Source organism: Cydia pomonella, chromosome 15 (genome assembly GCF_033807575.1).
Source record: "Cydia pomonella isolate Wapato2018A chromosome 15, ilCydPomo1, whole genome shotgun sequence".
Taxonomy (NCBI): Eukaryota; Metazoa; Arthropoda; class Insecta; order Lepidoptera; family Tortricidae; genus Cydia; species Cydia pomonella.
In genome coordinates, this window is record NC_084717.1 from 20800250 (window position 1) to 20826731 (window position 26482).

The 26482-nt window shown below is 38.1% G+C and overlaps 2 protein-coding genes across 3 annotated transcripts; both read left to right on the forward strand.

Annotated features, from left to right (window-relative positions):
- Positions 1-2459: 2459 nt before the first annotated feature.
- On the forward strand, positions 2460-4629 carry LOC133525888 (cytochrome P450 6B5-like). Its single transcript, XM_061862298.1, has one exon. The coding sequence runs from the start codon at positions 3064-3066 to the stop codon at positions 4579-4581; it is 1518 nt and encodes a 505-aa protein (XP_061718282.1). The 5' UTR covers positions 2460-3063; the 3' UTR covers positions 4582-4629.
- Positions 4630-18260: 13631 nt separating this feature from the next.
- On the forward strand, positions 18261-23785 carry LOC133525693 (uncharacterized). 2 transcript variants are annotated; one of them, XM_061862048.1, is made up of 3 exons: positions 18261-18566; positions 20585-20713; positions 23167-23785. In XM_061862048.1, the coding sequence occupies exons 1-3, from the start codon at positions 18343-18345 to the stop codon at positions 23477-23479; spliced, it is 666 nt and encodes a 221-aa protein (XP_061718032.1). In that variant the 5' UTR covers positions 18261-18342; the 3' UTR covers positions 23480-23785. The 2 variants fall into 2 exon arrangements, with proteins under 2 accessions (XP_061718032.1, XP_061718030.1); XM_061862046.1 differs by having other exon boundaries at positions 18267-18566; positions 20585-20716.
- Positions 23786-26482: the final 2697 nt, after the last annotated feature.

Here is a 26482-nt window from a genome sequence, read left to right on the forward strand (position 1 = left end):
ATGAGATTACACTAAAGGCACCATCTTTCAAATAAAATAAAAATTATTGAAATCGGTTCACATGATAAAGAATTATCCCTGATAAACCAACATACATACAGATCGCACAAATTAATTACCCAATTCGCCCATAGATGGCCCACAATTATTAACCCTTAACTACCTACCTACTATTTTTATTACACATGCACCTACCTCCCGTCCTTAGGACGGCTACATAATATCGACCTTATATTTTAAATGTTATGGTTTATATAGGTTTTTGGAAATAGAAACAACAATTACCCAAGTTAAATTGTTTATTAATATAAAAATAACATCAAAAACACGAACATAACATATTTTTCTCAAAAACATATGGCGCCAGTCTTTAATTTTACTCTAGGAACAATTTATCCTTTAAAAGGTGAGATCAACGAAAATTATAACTTCTTATAGAGATCCAAGTAATTATTTCTTATTATTTAATAATCAACGAAGCTAATTAGCAATATAACGCTACAAAAAAGGCACTATTTTAATAAAATTGCAGACCACCAAGTTACTGCTTTTCGCGGCAGCGAATGCACAATTTGTTCGCACATTCTAGGCAAATTGGTTTTTTGCATTCGAAACACATGTACTGGGTTCTGCGTTTCTTCTTCGGGTCACACGTAGAGCAGGTTTTGCGCACTTCCAAGCGTTCGTCAACACCATTAGCGTTTTGGAGTGTTGGCAAATGATCGTTGTAGTTGTGGAAAAGTATGCAATTTAGAGCATTTTTAAGTATTTACAAACCTACTTAGATGCATAGAAAAACACTTAAAACTTTTAAAGTAATATTCGTCGCTCATAAAATAATAAGTGTACTTTTACGAAGACAAGGACACCGACTATTATACTAGACAAACAGTTGCCTTGGTAAAGAAAATAAGAGTGCATAGTTACGTAGCCTCCTACAACCCGTCTCCGAGACCCCAAGAAAAAAAACGTAAGCACCTACCACCCGTCTCAGAGACGGGCCGAGGCAGAAATATACTCATCAAAACTAAACGCGTGCACGACCGACCTCGGCGAGCGGTGACGCGGCACTGAGGCGGGAGGGAGGAAGGTACAAGGACACACACGTTTCTCCGATGCTCACACTTAGAAATTATACCATTTTTTTTATTGAATGAGTCTGTGAGACGGTAGGTAGGTGGTTAAGGGTTAAACGAACTCGCACTTGACCGGTTTTTTTTATGGAGGATAGGCAGGCGTTTGACCACCATTTCACCTTACACGCACTGGGAAACCTGTGTCTACATTCCTAATAGAAATTGCCAACTCTAACCTCGACACAGTATCAAAATACAACAACCTGATTTATGTATTTCATTCATTTTGGTCAGAGGTCGGTAACTTCTGAGTAGCCAAGGGCCACATAGTAGTTACCGAAGTTGAAGCGGGCCGCACTGAGTAAATATTTTTGACTTTTTGTTTTTGTTTGACGACCGGTCTGGCCTCGTGGGTAGTGACCCTGCCTATGAAGCCGATGGTCCCGGGTTCAATTCCTGGTAAGGGCATTTATTCATGTGATGAGCATGATATTTGTTCCTGAGTCATGGGTGTTTTCTATGTATTTAAGTATTTATAAATATTTAAGTATTATATATATCGTTGTCTAAGTACCCTCAACACAAGCCTTATTGAGCTTACTGTGGGACTTAGTCAATTTGTCCTATAATATTTATATTTATATTTATTTATTTATTAGACAAAGTCGTTTGTAAATATTACTCACAAAATAGCCAGGGAGGCTCGCGGGCCGCAAACGAAAGGTTCTTGGGCCGCGTGCGGCCTGCGGGCCGCCTGTTGTCGACCGCTGCTTTTGGTAGTTGTACCTATGTACTTATTATATTACCTATTATTTGTATAATAGGTAATAAATAGAACCCTAAATACCGGCTTTTTGAAGAATCCCATGTCGTAGCGCAAAGGAAATACCTCAGGAGGCAAGTCAATCCACATTCCTCACGTTCTAGGTAGAAACGAGTGAGATGCCCGCTTATTCTTGGTGTGCCATGTATCTAAGAAGTGAGGATGAACTTTGCTCCTTTCCTTCCGTTTAAATAAGTAGACTTAAGCGTGAACCTTCTTTACCTAAACGTATTTTAAGATGTGTTCAAAATGGGGATTTGCATCACGATCAGCCCACCAGTGTTCATTGTGGACGTTAAAGATGCCGATTCTTGTAAAAGTTGCCTCGTCGGTCCATACAATATTTAAGTGTAAGTTTTTCTTCAGTCAACGACGAAAACAAACTCTTCTAGGGTAATCTGCTAACATGACATCATGTACCCTTTGAAATTTAAACGGATGTTTTGCTTCAGCTTCCAAAACTGCTTAATAAATAATTGGCTCATGCCGAATTTCGCGGCAGCGTCCCATGTGCTGGACTCTGGATTGCGGCTAACACTCGAGGACTCATCTTCTAAACGCCTGTGAATACTGTGGTCGCCGGCCTTAAGCTTGAGCATGCACTGGAACCACAAACTGACCATGGTCTCGTAAATTTTAGACGGTACTGTTTATTAACACACGAGTTGGTGTTGGACAATCAGGGTGACGTTAAATAAAACCAGAGCTCGTTAGTGCAATTCAAACGTAAACAAATGCCAGCAGACTGCTCCACAGTGTGTCAGCTGATGTCAATCACCTGAGCTAAACATCGAGAATCATTAAATTTTGTGAGAAAATTCAACAATTTTATGTTTTCTTTTGGTCGATAATATTCTCCAGCGCTTTGACATTGTTTGTTGCAATAAGGACAACTGGTTTACGTATAAGGTGACATTATTTTTCTTAACATTTTTAATATAATACATCTGTGTTAACAAAAGTACGACTATTTTTTGCTTGTAACACAATTGATATGACTATTGACACAAATGCATGCAAAAGCAAACATTAACACTGAATAATAATAAATTGTGCACTATTAAACAAAAATTCATAATACAAGCACAGACAGAACTTAAATGAGTAGTATAGGTTCTCTTAATTAGTTTGTCTTTAGATTCATGCATCGATAGACCAATTGACATGGCTCTTGCTTATATTCTATTAGGTCTATCTACCGTGGCCTATCTGTTATATCTTCATTTCACTCGCACGTTTAACTACTGGAAGGACCGGAATGTCCCGGGACCAGCGCCCGTGCCTCTGTTTGGGAACATGATGGAGTCCGCTTTACGTCGCACACACACAGCACTCGTCATGAAGAAAATTTACAAGGATTTTCCAGACGAAAAAGTAGTCGGAGTGTACAGAATGACGTCACCATGCCTCCTAATCCGAGACCCTGATATTGTGAAGCATGTCTTGATTAAAGATTTTGATAATTTCGCGGATCGTGGTGACCATTTTAGCAATGAAGGATTGGGTAGTAATCTTTTTAATGCTGATGCGAAGACGTGGAGAATATTGAGGACCAAATTCACGCCTCTGTTCACTTCAGGTAAATTGAAAAATATGTTGTATTTGATGAACCAGAGTAGTGACAAAATCATGAAGCACGTTGAAGAGTTAGTTCAAATGCAACCTGAACAAGAAGTTTATGAACTCATGCACAATTTCACTATGGGGTCTATAGCAGCGTGTGCGTTTGGCCTGGATTTGGACCCGACAGAAAAGGGCGCGACAATGGAAGCCCTATACAAAATTAATAAATTATTAGGTATGATGACCTACGCCTATGAAATAGACTTACTTTATCCTGGAATATTTGTTAAATTGGGAGCCTCATTTTTTTCTGATGAAATAGTAAATTTTTTTAAAGGGCTCGTAGCTCAAGTAACGGCTGCAAGAAATGGATTACCAACAAACAGAAAAGATTTCATGGATTTACTATTAGAGATGAAACAAGCAAACATAGTACAGGGAAGCAAACGATTGGAAGACGAGGACGCGGATACTTTAGAAATAACTGAAGATTTAATGGCAGCACAGGCTCTTGTGTTTTACTCTGGAGGACTCGAAACATCTGCAATTACTATGACGTACATGCTTTACCACCTTGCTTTAAATCCAGAAATCCAGGAGAGAGTGGCTACGGAAATTGAAGAAGTCTTGGAGCGACACAGTGGCGAAATAACTTACGATGCGCTGAACAACTTGGTATATTTGGATAGAGTTTTCCATGAGACTCTTCGCTTGCACCCGGTGGCAGAATCTATTGTTCGGGTCGCTGCTGCGAACTACAAAGTCCCGGGAACCGATGTAACTCTTGAAAGGGGATATACCGCTGTTGTTTCTACTCTTAGCTTGCAGAACGATAAAAAGTATTGGCCTGATCCGTTAAAGTTTGATCCAGACAGGTTCAGTCCTGAAAAGGTGGCTAATAGACATCCAGGAGTGTATCTTCCTTTCGGTATCGGGCCGAGGAATTGTATCGCGATAAGGTTTGCGAAGATGCAGGTCCGCGGGGTGATGGCAAAGCTGCTAAGCAAGTTTAGAGTGGAGCCAACGGAGGACACTCGACGGGAGCTCCGGTTTAATACGTACAAGGTCATACCGTTCCCGGTCGGAGGGATCAGGATGAAACTGTTGCCGAGGCATTGAAGCTTTTAGTATTGTTATTAACGTAAATAAACTTTCTTTTTAAGTAAATTTAATTTATTAAACGATTATAAAACCCAATTTTTAATAATATCATGTTTTCCAGTATATACTAACGCGTGTTCCCTGTAGAAACTACTACGATTCATTGCGATGGGAAGTGGTGACAAAAGAACGCCATGTTCTGAATGCTACTTTATTTTCCTTGGTACCTATGAGGGCCAGTTGTACCAACCACAATTTATGGACTGACCAACGCAAGCTAAGCCTCGAGATTAATTCCTTTGTGTTTTGCTCATTAATATTGTTAAAAGTGTAATATAGCTTGAGGATATGATGAAGGCTGTAGTTATTCCTGTACCTAAAAATAAAACTGGAGATTTGTCCGACACCAATAATTCCTTGTCCCGTATTCCTTGCGACTGTTGTTGCTAAAGTATTTGACAATGGGATTAATATACAGTTAAATAAGTGCAAGGGTTTGGTTTTCAACCAGGGTTATCAACGGAGACTGCAATACTGTACCTTAAGCACACTATCAAGTATTATTTAAACAGAAAGACGCCAGTTTTTGCGTGCGACTTAGACATGTCTAAGGCTTTCGACCTGGTTTTCTACAATATCCTATGGAAAAAACTAAAAGCTATTAATTTACCTAATGAGACCATACAAATTCTGAGGTATTGGTATATTGCGAAATGGGTCATAATAAAATAGGGTCCCTAATATAAAATAAATAAATATTATAGGACATTATTACACAAATTGACTAAGTCCCACAGTAAGCTCAATAAGACTTGTGTTGAGGATACTTAGACAACGATATATATAATATATAAATATTTATAAATACTTAAATACATAGAAAACACTCTTGACTCAGGAACAAATATCCATGCTCATCACACGAATAAATGCCTTTACCAGGATTTGAACCCGGAACCAACGGCTTCCTAGGCAGGGTCACTACCCACTAGGCCAGAGCGGTCGGTTAAGGCAGTGTCTTAAGCGAATAACTCGCGGCGCGGCGCGGCGCGGCGCGGGTGAATTCAATCCTTTGATACCTATGGAAGTGTCCTCTCAAGTGGGCGATCTCGTTGTGGACGCGAATCGTTGGGCCGCCGCGCCGCGACGCGTCGCATTCGCGATTTTAATAGCTCACGTAAGCCGCTACATTAGAACGCGACAGCCACGGTGACAGAAAATACAGCGCGAACATAAATGGCATACTGGTCTTCTGTGTCTCTTATTGTGTTTCGCAGTCTAGGACTCACAGGCATCGGGCTTAGGCGCACACTCGCATTACACGCGCTCTCGGAATTGGGTGGAATTGGTGGAATTGCTTCGATAATTGATGCGCAGCTCCGAGGAGATTAGGAGAACGATACGTTTAACGAAAGTCTGAAGGGAAACCGTTTCCGTGTACATTTGATCGGAAAACAGGTGTCATAAAACAAAGAAGGGCTTGGGATATATAAACAAATAAATAAATATTATACGGCATTATTAGTATTATTACACAAATTGACTTTGAAATTGATTGGTTGATTGACGGATAATTTTTTATATTTATTCTGTATCCACTTTGATTGTTTATTTGATATACCGCAAATTAATTATTTTTAACAATTTCTTTCTCATTTGATTTTTTCTTTGTGTACTTCTGTTGAAGAGGGAAGTTACTATACTTCCCTCTTCTTCTACTTATAAAATGGATACAAAAGATGTTTTACGATTCCCTTATGTACGGTTAACTATTTTTTATCACGGTTACGGTTTGCAATCCGGATCCGAAATATATGAAATTATCCGGATCTGGATCCGGATATTCCGGATCCACGGATCTTCCCATACATTTCAGATCCGTCGTGCGAACCCTAATCACGGTTCAAGAAAAGTATTTGTTCTCAATTTAATTTATTCTTAGTTGTTATTAACCGAAGCGTTAGCAAAGGTCTCCGTTTTGATAAGGGTATTTTTGTATTCGTATGGCCGGATGTTCTCCTATACAGGTCGCAATTCTCAACCGATTTTCGTGATATTTTGTGACCGGAATCTATGATCAAATAGTTTTTTGTCGATTCAGTTTATGGCAATTTTTCTACATATATGCGGAAATTAGTATAAAGGACTTAAGCGCCAATAGCGTCTATGGCGATTAAGATCGTTATGGGTTCACTGTGATAACCTGATAACGACTCGACGAAGCATTTTCACTTTTACATTTTCTAAGCTTAACGTGAGGTCTACAGCTCTCAGAGCCAATAGTTACCTATTTATATGTCACTGTCTTATTAATTTTTAAAACAGCTTAATTTCACCAACGCTGTGCTTCCATGCACTTACTCTCATATCATTTCAGGTAAAACCCATTAACTTTCGAATTTAAAATAACATGCACTTACAATAACGCTTCTATTTGGCTATTATAACTGACCAATCCACTTTGAGCCGAAAGTTTACCAAGTTTAGTGTTAGATAGAGGTCAACTTATAGTGGGCGGTCGAAAGTAAATATCGACGGGCCATAATGTGGCGTACGCTGTAAAGACCACCATTCAATGTACAAAGTGAACGGGATATATTTCAGAAACCACTACTAACGGCGTTCATTTGGTTTATGTTGGGGTAACAAAAACCTGGTCATGGCACCCGTTAGTGCAATGGAGTTCATAAAAAAATAAAATAAATAAAAATAAATATTATAGGACATTATTACACAAATTGACTAAGTCCCGCAGTAAGCTCAATACGGCTTGTGTTGTAGGTACCTAGACAACGATATGTATAATATATAATAGGCTTGTGTCAACTAACAATGAAACCAATGGATGAATGTTTCTAGGCGTAAATTGTAATATTTAATCAAGGAAAACCGAAATAATTCCTCATAAAAAAATAAGATTATTGTTATTTTTACAAATTAAAATCAAAAAAATACCCCCCTGGCCCCTCCGCCGTGAACGCCAATTAGAACGCATTACGTCACATGGTGATATGCGCCATTGTTGTTGTTGACGTTTGGTTATGATTTTCATACAACAGCACAAGTCACTTCGTTTTTTTTCTATTATTATCATTTTTCGACAAGTTGAGAGTGTTATTTCCACCCATATCGGATAATACTAGCATAAACTGCCATGAAACCTGGATTTATCAAAGCGAACAGCAATAATTTACCCAAAATTGACGCTGTTATGCTAGGCCGATTTTTCGCGTCGAACACTGACTTTTGTTCATCGGAATTTCGTAATGTTAAAACTTCTATGTAAGTATAAACAATACTAAAATACTGCTTATTATCATTTTCACGTATATTTCACTTTAGCACGCAGTCAATTATTATTTGAAGGAATGTATACCAATTGCAAATTAATTGATTTTGAGGTTAGAATTACAATGTAAATATAGAGAGATGATATTGTAAAGACACTACTTTGTCTTAGTGTCTTAAGCCCTATCGCAAGTTTGTGGAATAGTGGGTTTTTAATTGCCTATTTCGAAAGTAAGAATTAGAAAATAATTGTTTGTTTGCTCCCAGGGCAACAAAAAAAGCTTTGGTTTTTCTTAAGTTTTACGAGTTGAATATGTAGTCACTACTTTTTTTAATAATACTTACATCGACATGATCTTCACAAAAATAAATTCTCGATGTTGTTGATAAACAATGAGCATCTTTCCTCCTTGCCAGTTTTAACCACTTTCTTCGCATTTTTTCCTTGACCGGAACATGTATGAATAATTTAGTCGGAGTTTTTATACTTGTATTTATACACTGGGGCACTATACAGTTTTTAAAATACGAAGTTTCCATTTTTATTTAAACAAAACAAACTTTCGCCGTAAGTGAACACAATCGCTTGCAACTATGTGACGTCATTCACGACGCCATGACACTTTCTTGTGTTTTTACGTCAGTTTAAAAATATTTTTTTCAAACTTAAAATATGTGTTTTAAATATAATTTTTATCATGAAATATTATTTTTTTGGGGTAATACAGGTACTAAACTATCGAAATAAGCCATTTTTGAAATTTACGACACAGGCCTATTATAAATACTTAAATACATAGAAAACACCCATGACTCAGGAACAAATATCCGTGTTCATCACACAAATATATGCTCTTACCAGGATTTGAACCCGGGACCATCAGCTTCATAGGCAGTGTCACTACCCACTAGGCCAGACCGGTCGTCATAAACATCCTTTATTTACTGACAATTATATGGTGGTAAATATATTTTTAGGACGTTGGCTTTTAAAGATGTTTGTGACTCGACCGTACGTTTTATTATTCAGCAATTATTCGACCAGCAATTTGTCAAAGTCGTCGTCGGACACATAGTCGGGAACTCTTGGCCATCTAATCCCAAGATTTCACATAGAAAAATAGAGATGACGTTGTTGTTGTCGGTTAATTAAAGATGTTGAATAGGGAATATAGTCAATTTATTGAAGCATTAAGCAAAATACATTTATGCAATGGTTGAAGTCCTCGCGTTGTCTCGGCATTATGCCACGGCTCATGGGAGCCTGGGGTCCACACTTGGCAACTAATCCCGAGAATTGGCGTAGGCGCTAGTTTTTACGAAAGCGACTGCCATCTGACCTTCCAACCCAGAGGGTAAACTGGGCCTTATTGGAGTTAGTAAACCGGACTAATCACAATGATATATCAGGTCAACTAGGTACCAAAAAGTTTTTAGTAATATTGAGTAAACAGGGACCAAAATAAAGTGATTATTATAGAATGGTCTCGTAGTAGCGGATCCAGAATGTTCTGATTTCCCACAGGCTTCAGAGTATTGTCGCACTTGCTACTCGCTGTTTGCCGTCCAACGACTCGACTAAAGTTGGACAGGGTTTTACAATTGTCGAGCTGAATGTCTATCTTTTCAATAGCCAATCAAGTGTTTATTCATGAGAATTTGGAGTTCTTTTGATTACATTTGAAAGACCTCCACAGAAGTTAGCGTGCAGTTTTAATCAGGCTCTTTAAATGTTAATGGAATCATCTAATGTAGCGTAGCCGAAACTTGTAATTTACTTCAACTTTTACCGCAAAAGGTGCCCGATTTGGAATCGCAAGCTTCCTTCTGTTTTGTTGGTTCTAATGCTAAAAAAACGAAGTATATGCATATAACTATACTAGTATATATGTATATACGTAGGTACAGTCAACCAATTTGAATCCTAGGCCACTGTCGTAGAAGTCATTATGACATGGTTCTATAGTGGCCTAGGAATCAAATTGGTTGACCGTACGATGTCGTGTGTTGCACCGTGGCGACTAAAACTACTGAGTAGGTATAGCAGTTTAGACCCCGCGCCACCAGATTATTTGACGCCATGGACGTAAGCTATATTTATAACCGACTTTGACTTCTTAAAATGGTTGGGTTGAAGTGATTCGAATATATTGCTCCTTCTATCTCGATTTTTAGATCATTGTGATTTATATTGACTACCGGTCTGGCGGGTAGTGACCCTGCCTATGAAGCCGATGGTCCTGGGTTCCATTTGTTTTTGTGATGAGCGCAGATATTTTTTCGTGAGTCATGGATGTTTTCTATGTATTTTAGTATTTGTATATTTATATATATTATATCATTGTCTAAGTATACAACACAAGCCTTTTTGGCATACCGTGGGACATAGTCAATTTGTGTAAGAATGTCCCTATAATATTTATATTTATATATTTATTGACGTAATGCGATTTACCAATTGCTTGTTGATGATGGGAGGCTTCGTGGTACGGTTTACTCAAATCTGCAAAGAAAAAAGATGTTTGTGAACTTGTGAAATCCTATATTCATCATGGACCCGGGTATGTCCTTAAACTACGTCCAAAAGAGAGGTATGGGCATTGTGAATGTCATCTCGCCTTGTGTGGTAGGGCACAGCACAGCAGATGTCATTCCAGATCTAGAGCAGAGCCCAACTGGGGAAGTACCTCCACCTTACAGAAAACCGCAGCCAAATAACACTTGACCCTACTCATAGTGTTGTGTTCCTGTCGGTGAGTAAGGTTGCCAGAGCTCAACGAGTGGGGTGGGGTTAGGGTCGGCAACGCGCATGTAACTCCTCTGGAGTTGCAGGTGTACATAGGCTACGGAGACTGCTTACCATCAGGCAGGCCGTATGCTTGTTTGCCACCGACGTAGTATAAAAAAAAATATATATTATCGTTAGGCTAGCAAAGAGGTTAAGTACAACCCAAACAACGGGAAGGGCCCAAAATTAAGCGCAATTACATTGTATATCCTATAAATTATTTTCCTGACTTACGAAAACGTATGGAATTTTCTTAACTAAACGGAAAATTTCATACATTGTTTTGTCCGGAATTGGGATTTCATGTTCTTTCGCCCAGAATGAGAAGTGAGAAGCTCTTCAAACTTGCAATTTTTTATCAAAATCTGACGAAAAAAAAACATACGGCCTTAATATGATTTTTCATCAGTTTTACGCCTGTAGGTACCTCTTTGGGTTGATTCTAACTACAAGTCGAGGTTCCACTTATGCGGTCTGCAACATATGATTTGACTGTATACTAAGAAGCAGGCCACGTCGCAAGAATGGCAGACAAAAGATGGACAAACCACTATGTGGCCCGGACAAAGAGGCAAACGCAAAGATGGAAGACCGTACATGCGATGGTCCGATGACATTGCAAAAATTGCTGTCGTAAAAGTGGACTCTAACAGCACAAGATAGATCTAACTGGCTCTCTCTTTACTCCAGAAGGGGTTCTTGCTTCGTAGGAATATTCTTAATGTTATTTAAAAATTCAATATTAAATTCAATTTATGTAAAAATAATGACATTTTTGACTACATAATTATAATAATAATGTATATTCCTTCCAATTTTCGAATGATGTTGACATTGTAACTACTTGCAAGAAATAAAAGGTTTTTTTTATGTATTTTTTTATTTTATACTAAGAATTGGGACATTTACACCTAGAGTCAGACCAAGATAAGTTGGCAGCGATTTTGAAAGTCCAGATGGTGCAAGTGTCAAGTAAACGTCATAATTTCATAGAAGTTTGACGTTTATAATAACCCGTGCACCGTCAGTTTCTTGCAACTGCATCCAACATTAATTGCATTTATAAGCTCGGTCCCTTGTCGCCTATCCCGTGTCCGACGCCGTGTATTAGTTGTGCAACGAGTACTCTAGTCTTTGGGGACACCGTTGGAGCGTGTTTTCTGTATAAGTCTATTCCTGCGAAACCATATTATAAATGGATTTAGATAACTGCTGTGACAGTTATACCTATAATATCAGTCGAAAGATCGCCCACTGTTGGATACCTTACACCTCTTTAATCATAACGTAACTTACACAATGACTGATGGTTTGTTGGTACGGTCCCTATACCGCTTATGTTTTAATATAACCGCCAATTTAAACGAGACGTACGTTTTAAAGACATAAAAGGATTTAGAAAGATTTATTTTAATTAATCTGAAGTGGTGCGGTCTGGAGTTAGTCGAGCGTCTCGCGCGGGTCATGTATGACCGCGCGGACAATGCCAATGCCAGCCACGAAGCATCTTCGGGGGATCGCGCCACACTTCACACGACCGCCGGACAAAGAGCTTTTGAAAGAGCTCTTTTACACTGTAGACAGAAGAAATACACCACACCACACTCTGCATTCAGGGTATGAGAGCCCTCCCACGGGGAGGGTATCGAAGGATCTACAAGCAAGTTTTAAAGTCTCATCTCTTAACTACCAGAGCGTAGTAACTTTTTGTAATTTTTTCGAGCGGCAATGTATTGTGATGTTTGAGACACCGAACCAATAATACAATGATAAGAATAAAACAAAATTATGAGTAATTTGTAACTGTTGTGGACTGTTGTTATTTAGGACAATATCGTCTGCATATAGCATGCATCGTGGCAAGGGGGACTGGACGTCTCTAATAAGTGATGTCGAAAAGTAGAGGGCTTAAAGCGGAACCTTGATGGACGCCGATTTTGACTTCAAAAATAATACATATTGAGAAGGCAAATTTCAAATTCGAATCCCAGACAAGCCGAAAGCAGTTTAAGTTTTTTTTTTAATACCACGACGGTGGTAAACCAGCATACGGCCCGCCCGATGGTAAGCAGTTATCGCAGCCTATGGACTCCTGCCACTCCAGAGGTGTTACATGCATGTTGCCGACCTTTTAAAATCCTGTACACTCCTTTTTTGAAGAACCCCATACTGTATATCCTCAGGAAAACCTTGGGAACTCATTCCATAGCCGGAGCGTCCGCGGGAAGAAATTCCTCTTAAATGTTTCTAGGATAAGCCTCCAGGGCCAGAGAGAATAGGCCTGCGGGCCTCGCTTTAAACAATTTCGCAATCATTGTCACTAGTCTTAATTGTATCTTAAATCCCGGCGTAGACTTAAATGACTGAATTGCGAAATTGCTTCGTTCCATTAAAATAATAGGTAAGTAAGTAAAAATAAATAAATGAGAAATGCTTCTCAAAAATTTAGAGAGTGATAAACTTATTAAGAAAGTACTTTTTAATGTGTTTGATGATCTTTTTGTGAATGCATTTTTAGCAATACTTATTTGTAAAATATATCTTAGGGCACGGTAGTGCCGCCGCCAAGACGAGCCAAGCGAAGCGCAAGGGCACTACCTAACCTTTTCTCGAAGCGGTTCGTCGTTTTTTGAATCCTCATAACTTGGGTTTGGAATATCCCAGATGAAAATTCTCGGGATATATCAATATTGGACCTATTGTAAATAAAAAGTACAAGACTTACAAAAAGAAGTGAAATCCCACAAAAACATTTTCATGTAGAATGTTGCCAAGACGAGACCGAGATATGGTTTGCACTGTCAAAATGTTACAGATCTCATGTAGAGGCAAGCTTATAACTCCTACAGTTTGTGAAGTTAGGGCTTGTTGAGTTAGGGCTCATTTAGACGGCACGCAAACTCGCATGCGATTTTAGTTTCATTGCGGACTATTGAGGTTACATCCAATTCAGCAGACCGATCAAATACCGCAATGTAATTAAACTCGCATGCGAGTTCTCGCACCGTCTAAATGAGCCCTTAGGGTATGTAGAAGAGATAGAAGCTTGGTTCTACATATAACTGATAACGTGTTAACAGTGCGAGCCATATGGACTCGTCTTGGCAACATTTTACATGTTTCTTTTTTGTGATAATCATTTTCAATAATAAATTGGTATATGCCATCTGGATCTTTTCCTAATTGTTGTGCATTGCATTGTGCCGCCATACAATACAAAAGTCGCTGCCATACAATGGAAATAACGCTTTATATATTACTTGAATGTTCATGTCAAATGAGAGCATAACTTTAATTGATTTTATACGGTTAAATTGCGCTTATATTTTACGGAGTGGAGAATTTCTGTTTATCGACATCTTACGAAAAAAAAGAAAGATCTAGCAGGCCAATTCAAGTTTTAGACAGCGACATAGCGACAAGAGACATTTCTTCAAATGTTAGTTTTGACACTTACAGATCAGTATCATATCGGAAACAGATTGAATAACTAAAACTCGAATTGGCCGACTGGATAGTCCTTTTGTCTCTGTCTAAAAACACTGTCAAAATAACAGGAACGATTATCTCATATAAATACAGTCATGTTTTTTAACAATTCAATATTTTAGAACTATGACAGTTTGAATGAATTTAGGTGCAAATATAAACATCCCGGCTACCGTAACGAAAAGGTTTCAAAAACAGTAGTCTCCAGTAATTCCTGGAACAAAATCGGTGAAACAAGCGACGCGCAAGCGAAAAGCTTTATTAATTTTTGTCGCTCATGCGAGGCTGAATTCATTATTATATTATTAATTATACGAACGAGTTTATCCTTTACTCTCCCTATGATATAAGTAAATTAAAGCCTTTATCACGTTATTATTATCAATTGTGAGATCTTATTATATTGAAATTCTTAATTAATTTTGAATTTTGTCTGGCTAATCTAGGTAGGGTTTTCGAAATGAATCCTTTCATTGAAACGTTTTAATTTAAACTCCAAAGGCAGTATATACAGTGAAACAAAATTAAATTCTCGCATTTCTTATGATGATGATGAAATCCTATTATCCCTCATTAGGGACATAGGGCTCGTAGACGAATTTTCCATTTGTCGCAATCCTGAGCGGCTACTTCCAGCTCTTTCCAGCCGAGTCCAGTTGAGCCAGCCTCCTACTCAACTGACATAATTCTTCTGCATTTCTAATAGTTGTGTGAATCGTTAGAACCATTGAACTAATACGTGTGCTAAGTGCGATGCGATGCGGTTGACAGACAAGACTTTTCAATCAAGAACCGCACTTCAAACAGTCCATCCTATTTAACAGGCTATGGAGCCATATAGACGCATTTTGTTAAATCTGTGATGTGACACGTATTCTAACTCTTGTGTGAATATCCCCTTTTTTTTCAAACATATTTACATGACATTACAGTCGCAACTAATGCGTCATGAAATTATAAAAATGAACAGTTCAAAACTACAGAACAACAGTTGAGGGCCTAGCATCCATCATCTCACAGAATCTCAGGCATTCCCTTCTCACAGCCGCCCATCGCCACGCAATCAAGTCGCACTCCGGTGCTAATGTAGTTGTCGTAACAAAATGTTATTTAGTATCAAAGGCAGCAGAACTAAACATGCGCAGCACGCATACATTAAACGCACATGTAGGTTGTACAATGGAAAGTGCCAAAACGTAGACATATTTAGCAACTCATTAAGATTGTTTAAGAAATTAGTTTACTTTTCATTAAAATAAAAATACCTGAATAGCTAAATTAAGATCTCATTACTGTCACACATACATATGCATGTAATTTATACTTATACTTATAGTGATAAGTTTTTATTAATATTTGTTTACATATAGGAAACTATAGGTCTATAACTAGAAAGATGTTACTTTATATACTTATCTGTTTTGTAAGACTGTTTGTTTCTTAATAAATAAATAAAAATAAAAAATAATGTCAGGAGCGCATTCAATGTGAGACAGCGAACAAGTGGCGAATTCATGCCCGACACGGTGCGCGCCGCCGGCACCGCCAACAGATCGCGTCGCTGTGGTCTTAGTGCAATTGCCCCTTACTATAAAGAGGTTCGACATCATGTTTGATCACGATATATTTGTTTGTCCTAAAATATTTTAATACTTTCATCACTTTTGGGCATCCGCTAGCTGGCGCGGGTGCACGGAAAGGGCACACACATGCGGGTGTAAAGCCCGACCAGAAATATATGATCATTGTCAAGAGGGCGCTGTTATTCTCATGTATTGGGTGAAAAATTTAGTTCCAATGAAATTCCGCAATATGGCACGTGATTATAATATTACAGGCTTTAATTGTAGTTAATATCCGTCGCATGCGTCCGCGCCAGTTAGCGTCGCTCTTACTATTTTTCGTTAATCCGCTCACCCGTTCCGTGCCAGCTAGCGGACGCCCAAAAGTGATGTACCTAAGCATTAAAATATTTTAGGACAAATGTATGATATCGAACCTCTTTATAGTAAGGGGACATTCAATAATCATATGCATAAATATCGATATCAAAGTGATATCAAATGACTATAGAAAAGTTAGCATATCAAATGGATCTAATGTTTCAAGTGCGGTTTTTATTCGAAAGTCTTGTCTGTCAACCGCACCGCACTTTCACACTCCAAAGAGTTTTTCGTTTTTTTTTTATAGATTAGGTAAGTACCGATGCGGTCTAAGATGGAGCATGCTTACCTAAGAGATGTCTATTCACTCCATTTCACTCTCGATTTGTGAAAATCCAAGTTATAGTGGGCTGGGAATAGATTTGCACAAAGTGTGTTCCACTTCTTAGCCGTTCGCATACCATGCCTGGAAGCAATGCGTTTACTGCAAATCGATGGCAGAGTACGCAAGTATGAAACGCATGTTCGCACCTAGCCCCATGGAGGGAGAACTAATATTTAAGGTGCCGTAGGTTCAGCCAGTAGTTTTTGAAAAATAGTAGCGATCACAATACGATTGCCAAAACATATGAATAGCAATCTTCAGGCCTTCCTTCGGTAACTTCATCGATTCAAAACTTGATAAAAAAATTCATCGCGTGACAGACAAAAATCACGAAGTTAAGATCAAAATAGACTTACAAATTTGTAACATTTGGTATACAAAAGCTTAAAATAGGAAAATTACTTGTAAAAATGGGCAATTTAATTTTTGATCGAACTCATCGATTACTTTTTTGTTAAAACGAACTAAAAATGTAAAAATGACAATTCAAAAATAAATGATATCTGTGATCCCAGGCACAGACAGCCGCTTCGCTCACACTCAGTGAGAGTGAAGAACCTGGAACTTACGGCGCCTTAATATAGTAGGATTAGGATCGTCGCGTGAAAACTAGAATAATTACTATTAAATAAAGGAGAGCTCCGAAAGGTTCAAGCTGCATTCTGCATTTTAATCCCTTTAGCAGACGAAATCACTGCGCCGGAACATCCAGACGTCACTAATGCGGATTCTCATAATACCTACTCCGTTTTTATACAATTCAAAAATCCCTGGGGAAAACGTTGAATCTATTATTTCCATCCGATATTTCAATATTTTTCAGTAATTCGTTATATAGTGGTACAGAATACTGGTACTTTCTTGGATCCGACCTCCCTTAGACTGGCGAATGGTTGGTGACTCGGAGTTTCGGTATGTACGCCACATATGCTCTTGTGGCACGGACGTGGACCGACTGAGACACCATGAATATCTTGTCAAAAAAGTTGCAGGTCTTTTTTCAAGACATGCATCGCTTAATGGTCATCGGTCTCTTGCCACTGTGCCTGCTCTTCTTGAGCCGACTTGTATCATCAAGGATGATGACAAGAGGCCTGATGGGGTGTCCTTGAAGGTTGGGACGGATGTTAGGCCACAAGCATTCATACATTGCTCTCGGCACAATTGAACGACTCCGTGTTGTGCCGTGCCGCTCGCCGCTTGCGTCCAGTCCGCTGCCTTAGTGTGGGATGATACCTGCGTAGACACACTGGCACCGTCCCGCGTCCCGCCTCCAATGAACTGATTTAAAAGCGGGTGCAGCGGCGGAAAGCGCCGAAATTTTGAAACGTATAATAAATATAAGAGCCTCGGTAGAGAGTACCATTTTGTACCATTTGCCGTTAAAACTCTAGGTCCATGGGGTCCAAGCGCGCACACGTTTTTTGCAGAAATCGCGTAACGTCTGGTTGACGTAGCTGGTGATCGAAGAGCTGGCTGCTTCCTCGCACAACGTCCAGCATCTTTGGTACAATGCCTCAAGAACCTATTTCAAATTTAAGCTAGTTATTATTAGTATTACCTCTGTTTATATCTCTCTCTTTCTTCCAAGCTATATATTCCACATGGTGATGGGGTCAGCTTTTCGTGTCTTTCGCTTCCACTGCCCCTATCCTTGACGTCGTTTTCGCATACTTTACATACATACATACGCATTGCACTCAATCATATCTTGCATTTCTAATTCAAAAAGGCATAATTATAAATTGTAACATACATAAATATACCTACTATATTTATGTTGCAAACACTGTCATATTGACAATAAATATTTTTAAATAAGTCAACGCCAACAGAAGTATTTACTTGAATATTATACTATTCTTTGATTTACTTACTACTACTTGTATTTATAATCTGTACCATAATTCAAAACCTGTCACCTGACAGACTGTCATGAAATCAAAATGTTAAGATATATTTATTTGCTGTGTTTCATTTATTTCGAGCTAATTTATTGTTATAACCCTATCCACGGTAAAGAGCACAGGAGACTGAGGCGGCGGCAGGAGTATGTGCCGCACAAGTTTCATAAGACTACGTCAAGCAGCCCTTATGAGAGTATAGATATGATTAATTTTATGAAACCTGAAGCTGAAGTCTTTGATTCTTATAACTATGAGAAACCACAGTAAGTGTTGAATAAGCTTTCATTTGACTATAATGAAAAGTAAGAAGTTGTTTAGGACAAATCCTGCGCGCAAAAATTGCGCCTTATATCCCATTGAGCTCCATGATGCCGACGTAACTACAATGATAATGCATTTTCGTAGATAAAATCAATCTCGTGACAATAAATATCGAAATTTATGATTCGACCGCACGACGCAAAGGAAAAATGTTTAAGTTCTAAGTTTGAAGACTTATTTTAACTGAAAGGTGTGTTGATTTGAGGGCTTAGACTGCGTTTCCACCGCAGATGAGCAAGGAATGCTGGAGGACGCTTAGCGAGAGATGTATTTGCTAAGGACCAATAGAATATTGTCAATAGCGCTGCGCTGAACGAAGATAAGTAAATGATGTTATTCTTTTGGTTTCTAACAAACACATCCCTCGTTACGCATTCCTGCACATATCTGATGGAAACTTCATTGTTAAATAAGTACAATCATGTGTTTGCAAGTGTAACAATTGCAACGTTTCTTATTATAAAACCAGAAATCTTACAACAATCTTAAACTATAAATTATATTTGCAGTGGTTATTTTCAGTGCTTACTTCATGTTTTATTTAAACATGTTTATAGCATAAGTACTTACCATTTAGACGGCTCAAGTACTTGTATACGATTTTCGTTACGTAGCGGTATTTGGTCGATCGGCTGAAATTATTGCATGCAAGTTCTTGATCCGTCTATGGCTTAATTTTCATCAGTTTACACATAAATCGGCATAAACAAAATGAAATTGAACGCCTTCCTAAAATAAGATAGCAATTTGCCAGACACTAAAAACTTTGTAAACCTAGGACTTAAATGTTTGAAACTCCGTTCCTCCCGTTCTCTCAAACTCTCGATTCCTTCTCACCGTACTGGTTTAATGTCTAACTCTTTCGCCGTTGAGGCAATCCGTCTCTGGAATTCCCTCCCTCTCTTTATTCGACAAGCCCCAAGCAAACCCGTTTTCAAACGACTACTTCGCAAGCATCTTCTGTCAAAAGAACTATAAGGTTCACCATCATGTATATGTACATAATTATATGTATTAGTCTATCTTTTATACATTATATAAGTAGTAGTATTTAACTATTTATATATTTTTAATATTATTTGACTTCACGTTTAATTTTTTCCTTATTATTTGTTATTATTTTTTCCTGCACCAACATACACAAATGTCTCTGTTTGACCCAATGGTTGACTGGTAGAGAATGCCTTTTGGCATTAAGTTCGCCATTTGTACATTTTTCTTTATGTGTGCAATAAAGTTTAAATAAATAAATAAATAAAACCTTAAGTTTAATTACAGAATATGAAACGTATATCTTCGGATATTGGCGACTACATACAATAAGGGATTTACTCTAAATATACATAATGGTCCGTCCACGCAGTCTTACCCCAAGTTTTACGTGAAGCATGTTGTGGCGTGCGTGCCTATACATTGCCACTGCCAAGTCAATGCAAATTTCATTTTATAACTGCCCGAACAGGTTGCACCCTTCGCGAGTCCCGTAGTCTCAAGCTTACTGTTCCTTGTCATAGTTCTGGTTTTGTCTCTAACTCCTTTACCGTTCCGGCGCTCCGGCTTTGGAATGATCTCCCACTCAACATCAGACAGGCTCAAACCAAGCTCTCGTTTAAGCGCATGTTACGCAAGCACTTTTTCGACAAGCTCTCTGGTTAATTGTCCTTCGTAGTCATAGTATTTTTTTTTACTGGGTACATAAATTAATATATATGTACGTATATTTAATTATAGTATATTTATGTAAGTTTATTACCGTTAGTATATGTTATTTATCGCTATTTTGTTTGTTTTAAGTTACTTATTCTGTTTTTGTTTAATGCCTGCACGTGCTACTGTTTCTATTTAGCCTGCTGGTTGACTGGTAGAGAATGCTTTTAGGCATTAAATTCGCCATTTGTACTTTATTTGTTATATTGTGCAATAAAGTTTAAATAAATAAATAAATTAATTATAATTTCAGACGATTAAGCATCGAGGAACTGCCACTGCCGCGCCTGCGCCGCTCGCGCCTCGAGCCCGCCTACGAGCAGAGTGCGCGCACGCACAGTAGGCTGCACAGTCGCCATCTCGCGCACCATCCTAAGAGAAAGTGGTAATACGGTGTTAAGGCGAAAGTGGACGGCCGCCCCGAACGTAGTCCCCATTTTTCTTTAGTTTATAAAAAATCTTGATACAATTTGATGTATTGCAACCATAGCTGTGGCACTTTATACTCCTTCGTTTCTCTTTCTAATTATAATTTTATATGAGTTAGGAGCATTTCCAAATTTGCATGAAATTCGTTTGTCGTGCCTAACTCTTACAATAAAAAATAAAAATCGTACGAAATTCAAATGAATACCATAGCTAAGGTCAATATACATCAAATTGTGCCTCTGTAATGTTAAAGATAAAGATAGTTTATTTTCCAAGTAGACGTATTATAATGCGCTTATGAACGTCGAATAAAGCTAAGCTAAGCATCAAATAAGTTAATATCTAGAGATGAAAATGAGGACTACGTTTATATAGGGAAGCGGTCATCTCCTTTCCTCTTAACAAGATGCTTGTTACCGAGACTAGAGTCCACATAAGCACGGCTAATTTTACAAGCTTTTATTTAACTTTCAATCTATGTATGGGTTAAATATTGTAAGCTAATTTAGACCCACTTCCCATTATTCGAGTTAGCTGAAACTTTATATACATATGCAATACAATATTATGGTACCATCTGACCTGATGATGGACACAGGAGCTGACAGAAACTGTGTGATAAAACAACGCAATCTAATTGTGCTTGGATTTGTTACAATTGATCGATGATTATTAGTTGTCAATTGAAAGAGAAGTGCAGTCAGCGATATAAGCATGTATAAAAATTTAATTTTTGACAGAAAACGTATATTCTGTTTAAGAATAATCTTTTTTCCCGCATACCTATCAATGTGGCTCAGTGAACGGGGGACAGGCTGAAAGCCAGCGCTGCGCGGTCATGTTGTAAAGAAATTTATTTATTTATTTATTTTCCAAAATAGTTGTACAGCATAACAATATATAATAAATCACTGCAAAACTACAAACAAAATGAAACAAAAATAGGTTAACTAATAATATTATGTACAATTACTAATTAGGCATCGACAGTTTCTAGGCAGGTTACCACACTAAGATATAACAACCACATTCAAACTGTTGAAGGCACATCCATCCTCTCACAGAACCTCAACGATTCATCTCGCACTTCGCTCCACCTACCAGCAAATAAATCACACTCGGGCGCTGATGCTAAGAGCGCATTCACGAGGGGTAATGGGCGAACAAGTGGGGATTTTCTATGAGACACGGTTCGCGAAATCGGGCCTACAAGTAGACCACGGTCACGAGGCCGGAAATTGACTCTGGTTGGCGTAGGGACAAAAAGACGCAGTAATTGCGCCACCAGTTCGGCACAGTCCGATTCACCTCGCAAGACGCAACAGGCAGTCGTAAGGAGCTTAAAATTTCGTCTATTTCGAAATGGCTGACGCAGCTTATGCTGAGCCCGATCCTTTTGTCACACATGCTAATTGTTTATGTTATTCTTATATATTTTGTAACTCGTACTATTTCTTTCTTCTGTCACAATAAATGTTTCTTATTTCTATTTATTATTGTAGGTACAAACTTACATGATAAAATAGGTACCATTTAATTTGTGACTGGTTAAGCCATGGCTGTTCTTACGTCTAACCTTGTCCCGCCCATTCAAAATTACTTTATTTACGAATGAATGAATTGAATTTCATTATTTACGAATCAAACAAATCTCAAACGAGACAAACGACACGCCACTTTGTTAGAAACAGAACAAAATAAAGGTTGACATTCCATCAAAATGGAGTGTACATCCTAAGGTACAGTGGGCGGCACCAGGCTAGGGCCGTAAAGTGTTCGAGTTGAAAGTTAAAGGTTAATTTTGAGAGTGCATTATTTACGAGACCGTAAAAAACACGAACATAAACGCGATTTACCAATAACTCTACTGCTGGCAGCTGTTGTTACATTAGTTGTCATAAATATTATATTATTGCTATTTTTCAAGTATTTTACAAAAAATTTGCAAATTAAAGTACTTACTTTATTAGCTTAGACCACTATTGGGTCATGGCCTCGACGGAAGACCAGCGTTAGCCCAGCCGAGCTACCACCATGCTGATTCGGAACCATTTCGTGACTTATACATTATGTGTTGTTCGCTTATTTTATTCCTTTATTTTCCACGAATAAACGGTTTCCGTTCTATTATTTTTAAAGTATTATATATATTACCTATTAGTTTATATACTGGCCTATTAGTATTAGACTTAGTATTTAATTTTGGAATAATTTTTTTTCACACTGCACCCACCTTAGCAAATTTCTGTTTGGCCCAGTGGTTGACTTGTAGAGAATGCCTCAAGGCATTAAGTCCGCCTATTGTACGTTATACTTGTATTTGTGCAATAAAGTTTAAAATAAATAAATATATTTCGTATACAAAAATGTCGAAGGCACGCCAACATTAATGTTGTTTTGTTTCAGCTCCTTCGCCATGTTCCCTTTTTTTTCCCATAAAAACAAGACCAAACCCAAACCACCAGGCATGAAACACGACAAGCGGAAATCCCACTCCTTCAGATTCTCAAAAACTAAAGACCATGGTTACAACCCCCCCTTAACCCCTGATAAACGGGAACAGAAGAAAAACCACATAACGGAAAAGATTGAAGGTACAACCATGAAAGATATCACACAGAATTGCAAACTGAAAAATCAAGCGAAAATCATACACAACAGTAGACTATACTTCGCAAATCCTTATAGAATCAATGATGAAGGTACTTATGGGAATTAAGAAACAAGTAAGTAATGAGAAAGTTAATTACAAAAAAGATAAAAGGACTCAAAGAGGATAGGATATAGATTTAGAGAGATGTACTTTGTAACTTATTTAAATATAAATGTTATTTATAATGTTTGTTTCTTTCTAGTCTTTACGACGGCACTCAGAAAATGAGAGTATTTTTAGAGCAGTTCGTGGAAATAGGCGCAAGAAAATGTGTACGACTCTGTCATTTCTTCACCGGAACTTCTTTCTTGGTGCAAGCTAGAAGCGGCATGCGGATTTTTATCTGTAGCCGAATATGGACTTTATTTTTTATCGAGCTAAAGCAGAGACGCGTTCCATATACGTTTCGTTCGACAACCTGTCTGGTCTATGCCTATGAAGCTGATGGTCCCGGGTTGAAATCTTGGTCAGGGTATTTATTCGTGATGATGAGCATGGATATTTCCTAAGTCATGCGTGTTTTCTATGTATTTAAGTGTTTATAAATATGTATATATTATATATATCGTTGTCTAAGTACCCACAACACAAGCTTTATTGAGTTTACTGTCGGACTTAGTCAGTTTGTGTAATAATGTTCTATAATATTTATTTATTATATATAGATTTTCATATATTGACCTACCTGTTGCTATCTCTGTTCCTCGCGCATAATTATACAATTGCTGTAAAGTTCGCACAGTGACATTGATAATCGGCATCATGGGCGGGATAGCAGTATAATTATGCGCGTGCAATAGAGATAGCAACAGATGGGTCAATGTACGAATACGAAAATCTATATGAAAAGCCGTTCTGCTTTATATACAAATTGTTTTGAATTACTTTTCTAAAATTAAAATTAAAGCGAAAAATGCGAGAGTGATGTATGACACGGTGGACGAAAATGTTCAGCCTGCAGAACTAGTAGTTCAGGACTACTGATGTGCTGTCGAATAGTTTCTAAATTTATAATATTTTTACATGAAAAAATACGTATACATATTTCATATCTGTAACAAAGTAAAAATTGTATATGTTTCCTTTCCTTTTCCTTTCGTTTTCTGAGAATTTTACCAAAAAAATCCGTGAACTGTTTGAATTTTTTTTGAAACTTTTCGCTACCAGCACATATTGCAGAACATATTGCATATTGTATGCAGAATCCAACATATTGACAAGACTAGATACAATTTGAAACCAGAGAAACTTTTGACAACTTGTTGACAACATACATCGTTCAACTTTCACTAAACAAATCCCTTAAAAAGCTGCCTCTCTTTACATAGACCACACCCAACTGAGCCCAAAGCCCGACAAATTGACTGTAATCTCCGCTCCACGCGTCCAGCCGTCGCCTTTCGATAACGACATTATCGCGCGAAATGTGGCCCGCATCTGCAGTTAGAAATGCCGGGCTTATGGCCCCACACGCCCCGAATGTACCAAGATCATTTTTAAGGCTTTAATAGTACATCTATTTAGTTTATAGGTATTACAGATCTGGTGCTTCCGTGTCGGGTGAATTGGCGATATTCTAGAGCCCGAAGTGTTCTATAATATCTGACTTAGATTAAATATATTTATTTGCATTAAGTGTGGTAAACATCAATGGTCATCATTACACACCTCTTAATTCCACACTCCATAGTTGTAAAAGTGTCCAGCTGTCAGCTATAAATAATAGTTCCAAATCTCTCTAGAGTAGCTAAGAACCTAGGCGTTATTGACGGAGTGAAGTGCGCTGTCTATGATTAGATTTCTCAAGTATTCTAGGTATTGTAGCACCACCTATTTATGATTTTTTGTCGGACACTTTTTGGTATATGGAGATTTTGTTCCTTGCCTCTACCTTCCGTAGCGCAGCGTCATATGTTTTGGATGTCAAACTAAGGGGCGCGTTTTTTTTCTTAGACTACTTACGTCTGTATTTGAATAAGTTATGACACCGCTGCCGCATGCGGGTGCGGCATCGGTGTGATAACGGCCTCAGAGGTTAAATGTCAGGATAGTGATTTTTACAAGCAGCAATTCCCTAAAGCCGGCGTATTGAGTTGTCGCAATAATTGTCCCAGCGGGTAATAAGCCTCGAAGGCCCTTTATACCACGCGATTTTTCATTAAGACCCAGTAAGTGCGTTTTCTTCTCTCACTCACACTGAGCATAAGCACACAAAAAAGTAATCAATAAGTCCCCTCGAACATGATATTACCGATTTATAGAAGCAATTTTCATACTTTTAGCTTTTGTGCAAAAATTTATATAAAGTTTCAAAATGCATTTTAGACCTATGTTCGTGAGTTTTTTTCTATCAAGTGAAAGTCAAAAACTCGGATTCGAATCGATGGCGTTTGCTGATAAAACTTTAGGCAGTCGTATTCTGTACCCCTAGTGTAGATTTATTCGATGGCGAAACGTGACGTACGCGTTTGCGTTAAGTTTCATTTTGTATGGGATTTTGAGGTTCCAAAACGTTCCGCTTGGCACGCTGTTTCTCAATCCCAATCCCATACTAAATGAGACTTTACGCAAACGCGTACGTCACGTTTCGCTATCGAATTTACTCTAGGAGTACCTGATCTAAAAAGCGCTACGACTTTTCAAAAACTTCGCTCGCTGAACCTATTGCACCTTAAAATTCATTCATTCGTCTAGCACCCACCATATTATACAATATTATCGAGTCTACTTGTGTAGGTTATTTAGGTTGTCCCAAAATATTTATTTATTTACTATTAGTTCAAGATTTTAGTCCCAAAGGAATACTTAAACATGTAAATTACGTACCAAAATATTGTAGCCACAGCTTCGACAGCGGCAATAAATGGTGCTATAAGTAAGTTGTCAAACGTTAGCGCTTGAGAACTGTACCCCTAGTGTAAATATTTTCGACAGCGAAACGTGACGTACGCGTTTGCGTTAAGTGTCATTTTGTATGAGATTTTTGACTTTCCAAAACGTCCCGCTTGGCGCGCTGTTTGAAAACCCATACAAAATGAGACTTAACGCAAACGCGTACGTCACGTTTCG

What these genes read in the sequence shown, in the direction of transcription:
- LOC133525888 (XM_061862298.1), top strand. Translation starts at nt 3,064, where the DNA reads ATGGCTCTTGCTTATATTCTATTAGGTCTATCTACCGTGGCCTATCTG.
- LOC133525693 (XM_061862046.1), top strand. Translation starts at nt 18,343, where the DNA reads ATGTTAAGATATATTTATTTGCTGTGTTTCATTTATTTCGAGCTAATT. An exon ending in TATAACTATGAGAAACCACA is followed by an intron (nt 18,567 to 20,584) that starts GTAAGTGTTGAA and finishes TTATAATTTCAG; the next exon opens with ACGATTAAGCATCGAGGAAC. An exon ending in CACCATCCTAAGAGAAAGTG is followed by an intron (nt 20,717 to 23,166) that starts GTAATACGGTGT and finishes GTTTTGTTTCAG; the next exon opens with CTCCTTCGCCATGTTCCCTT.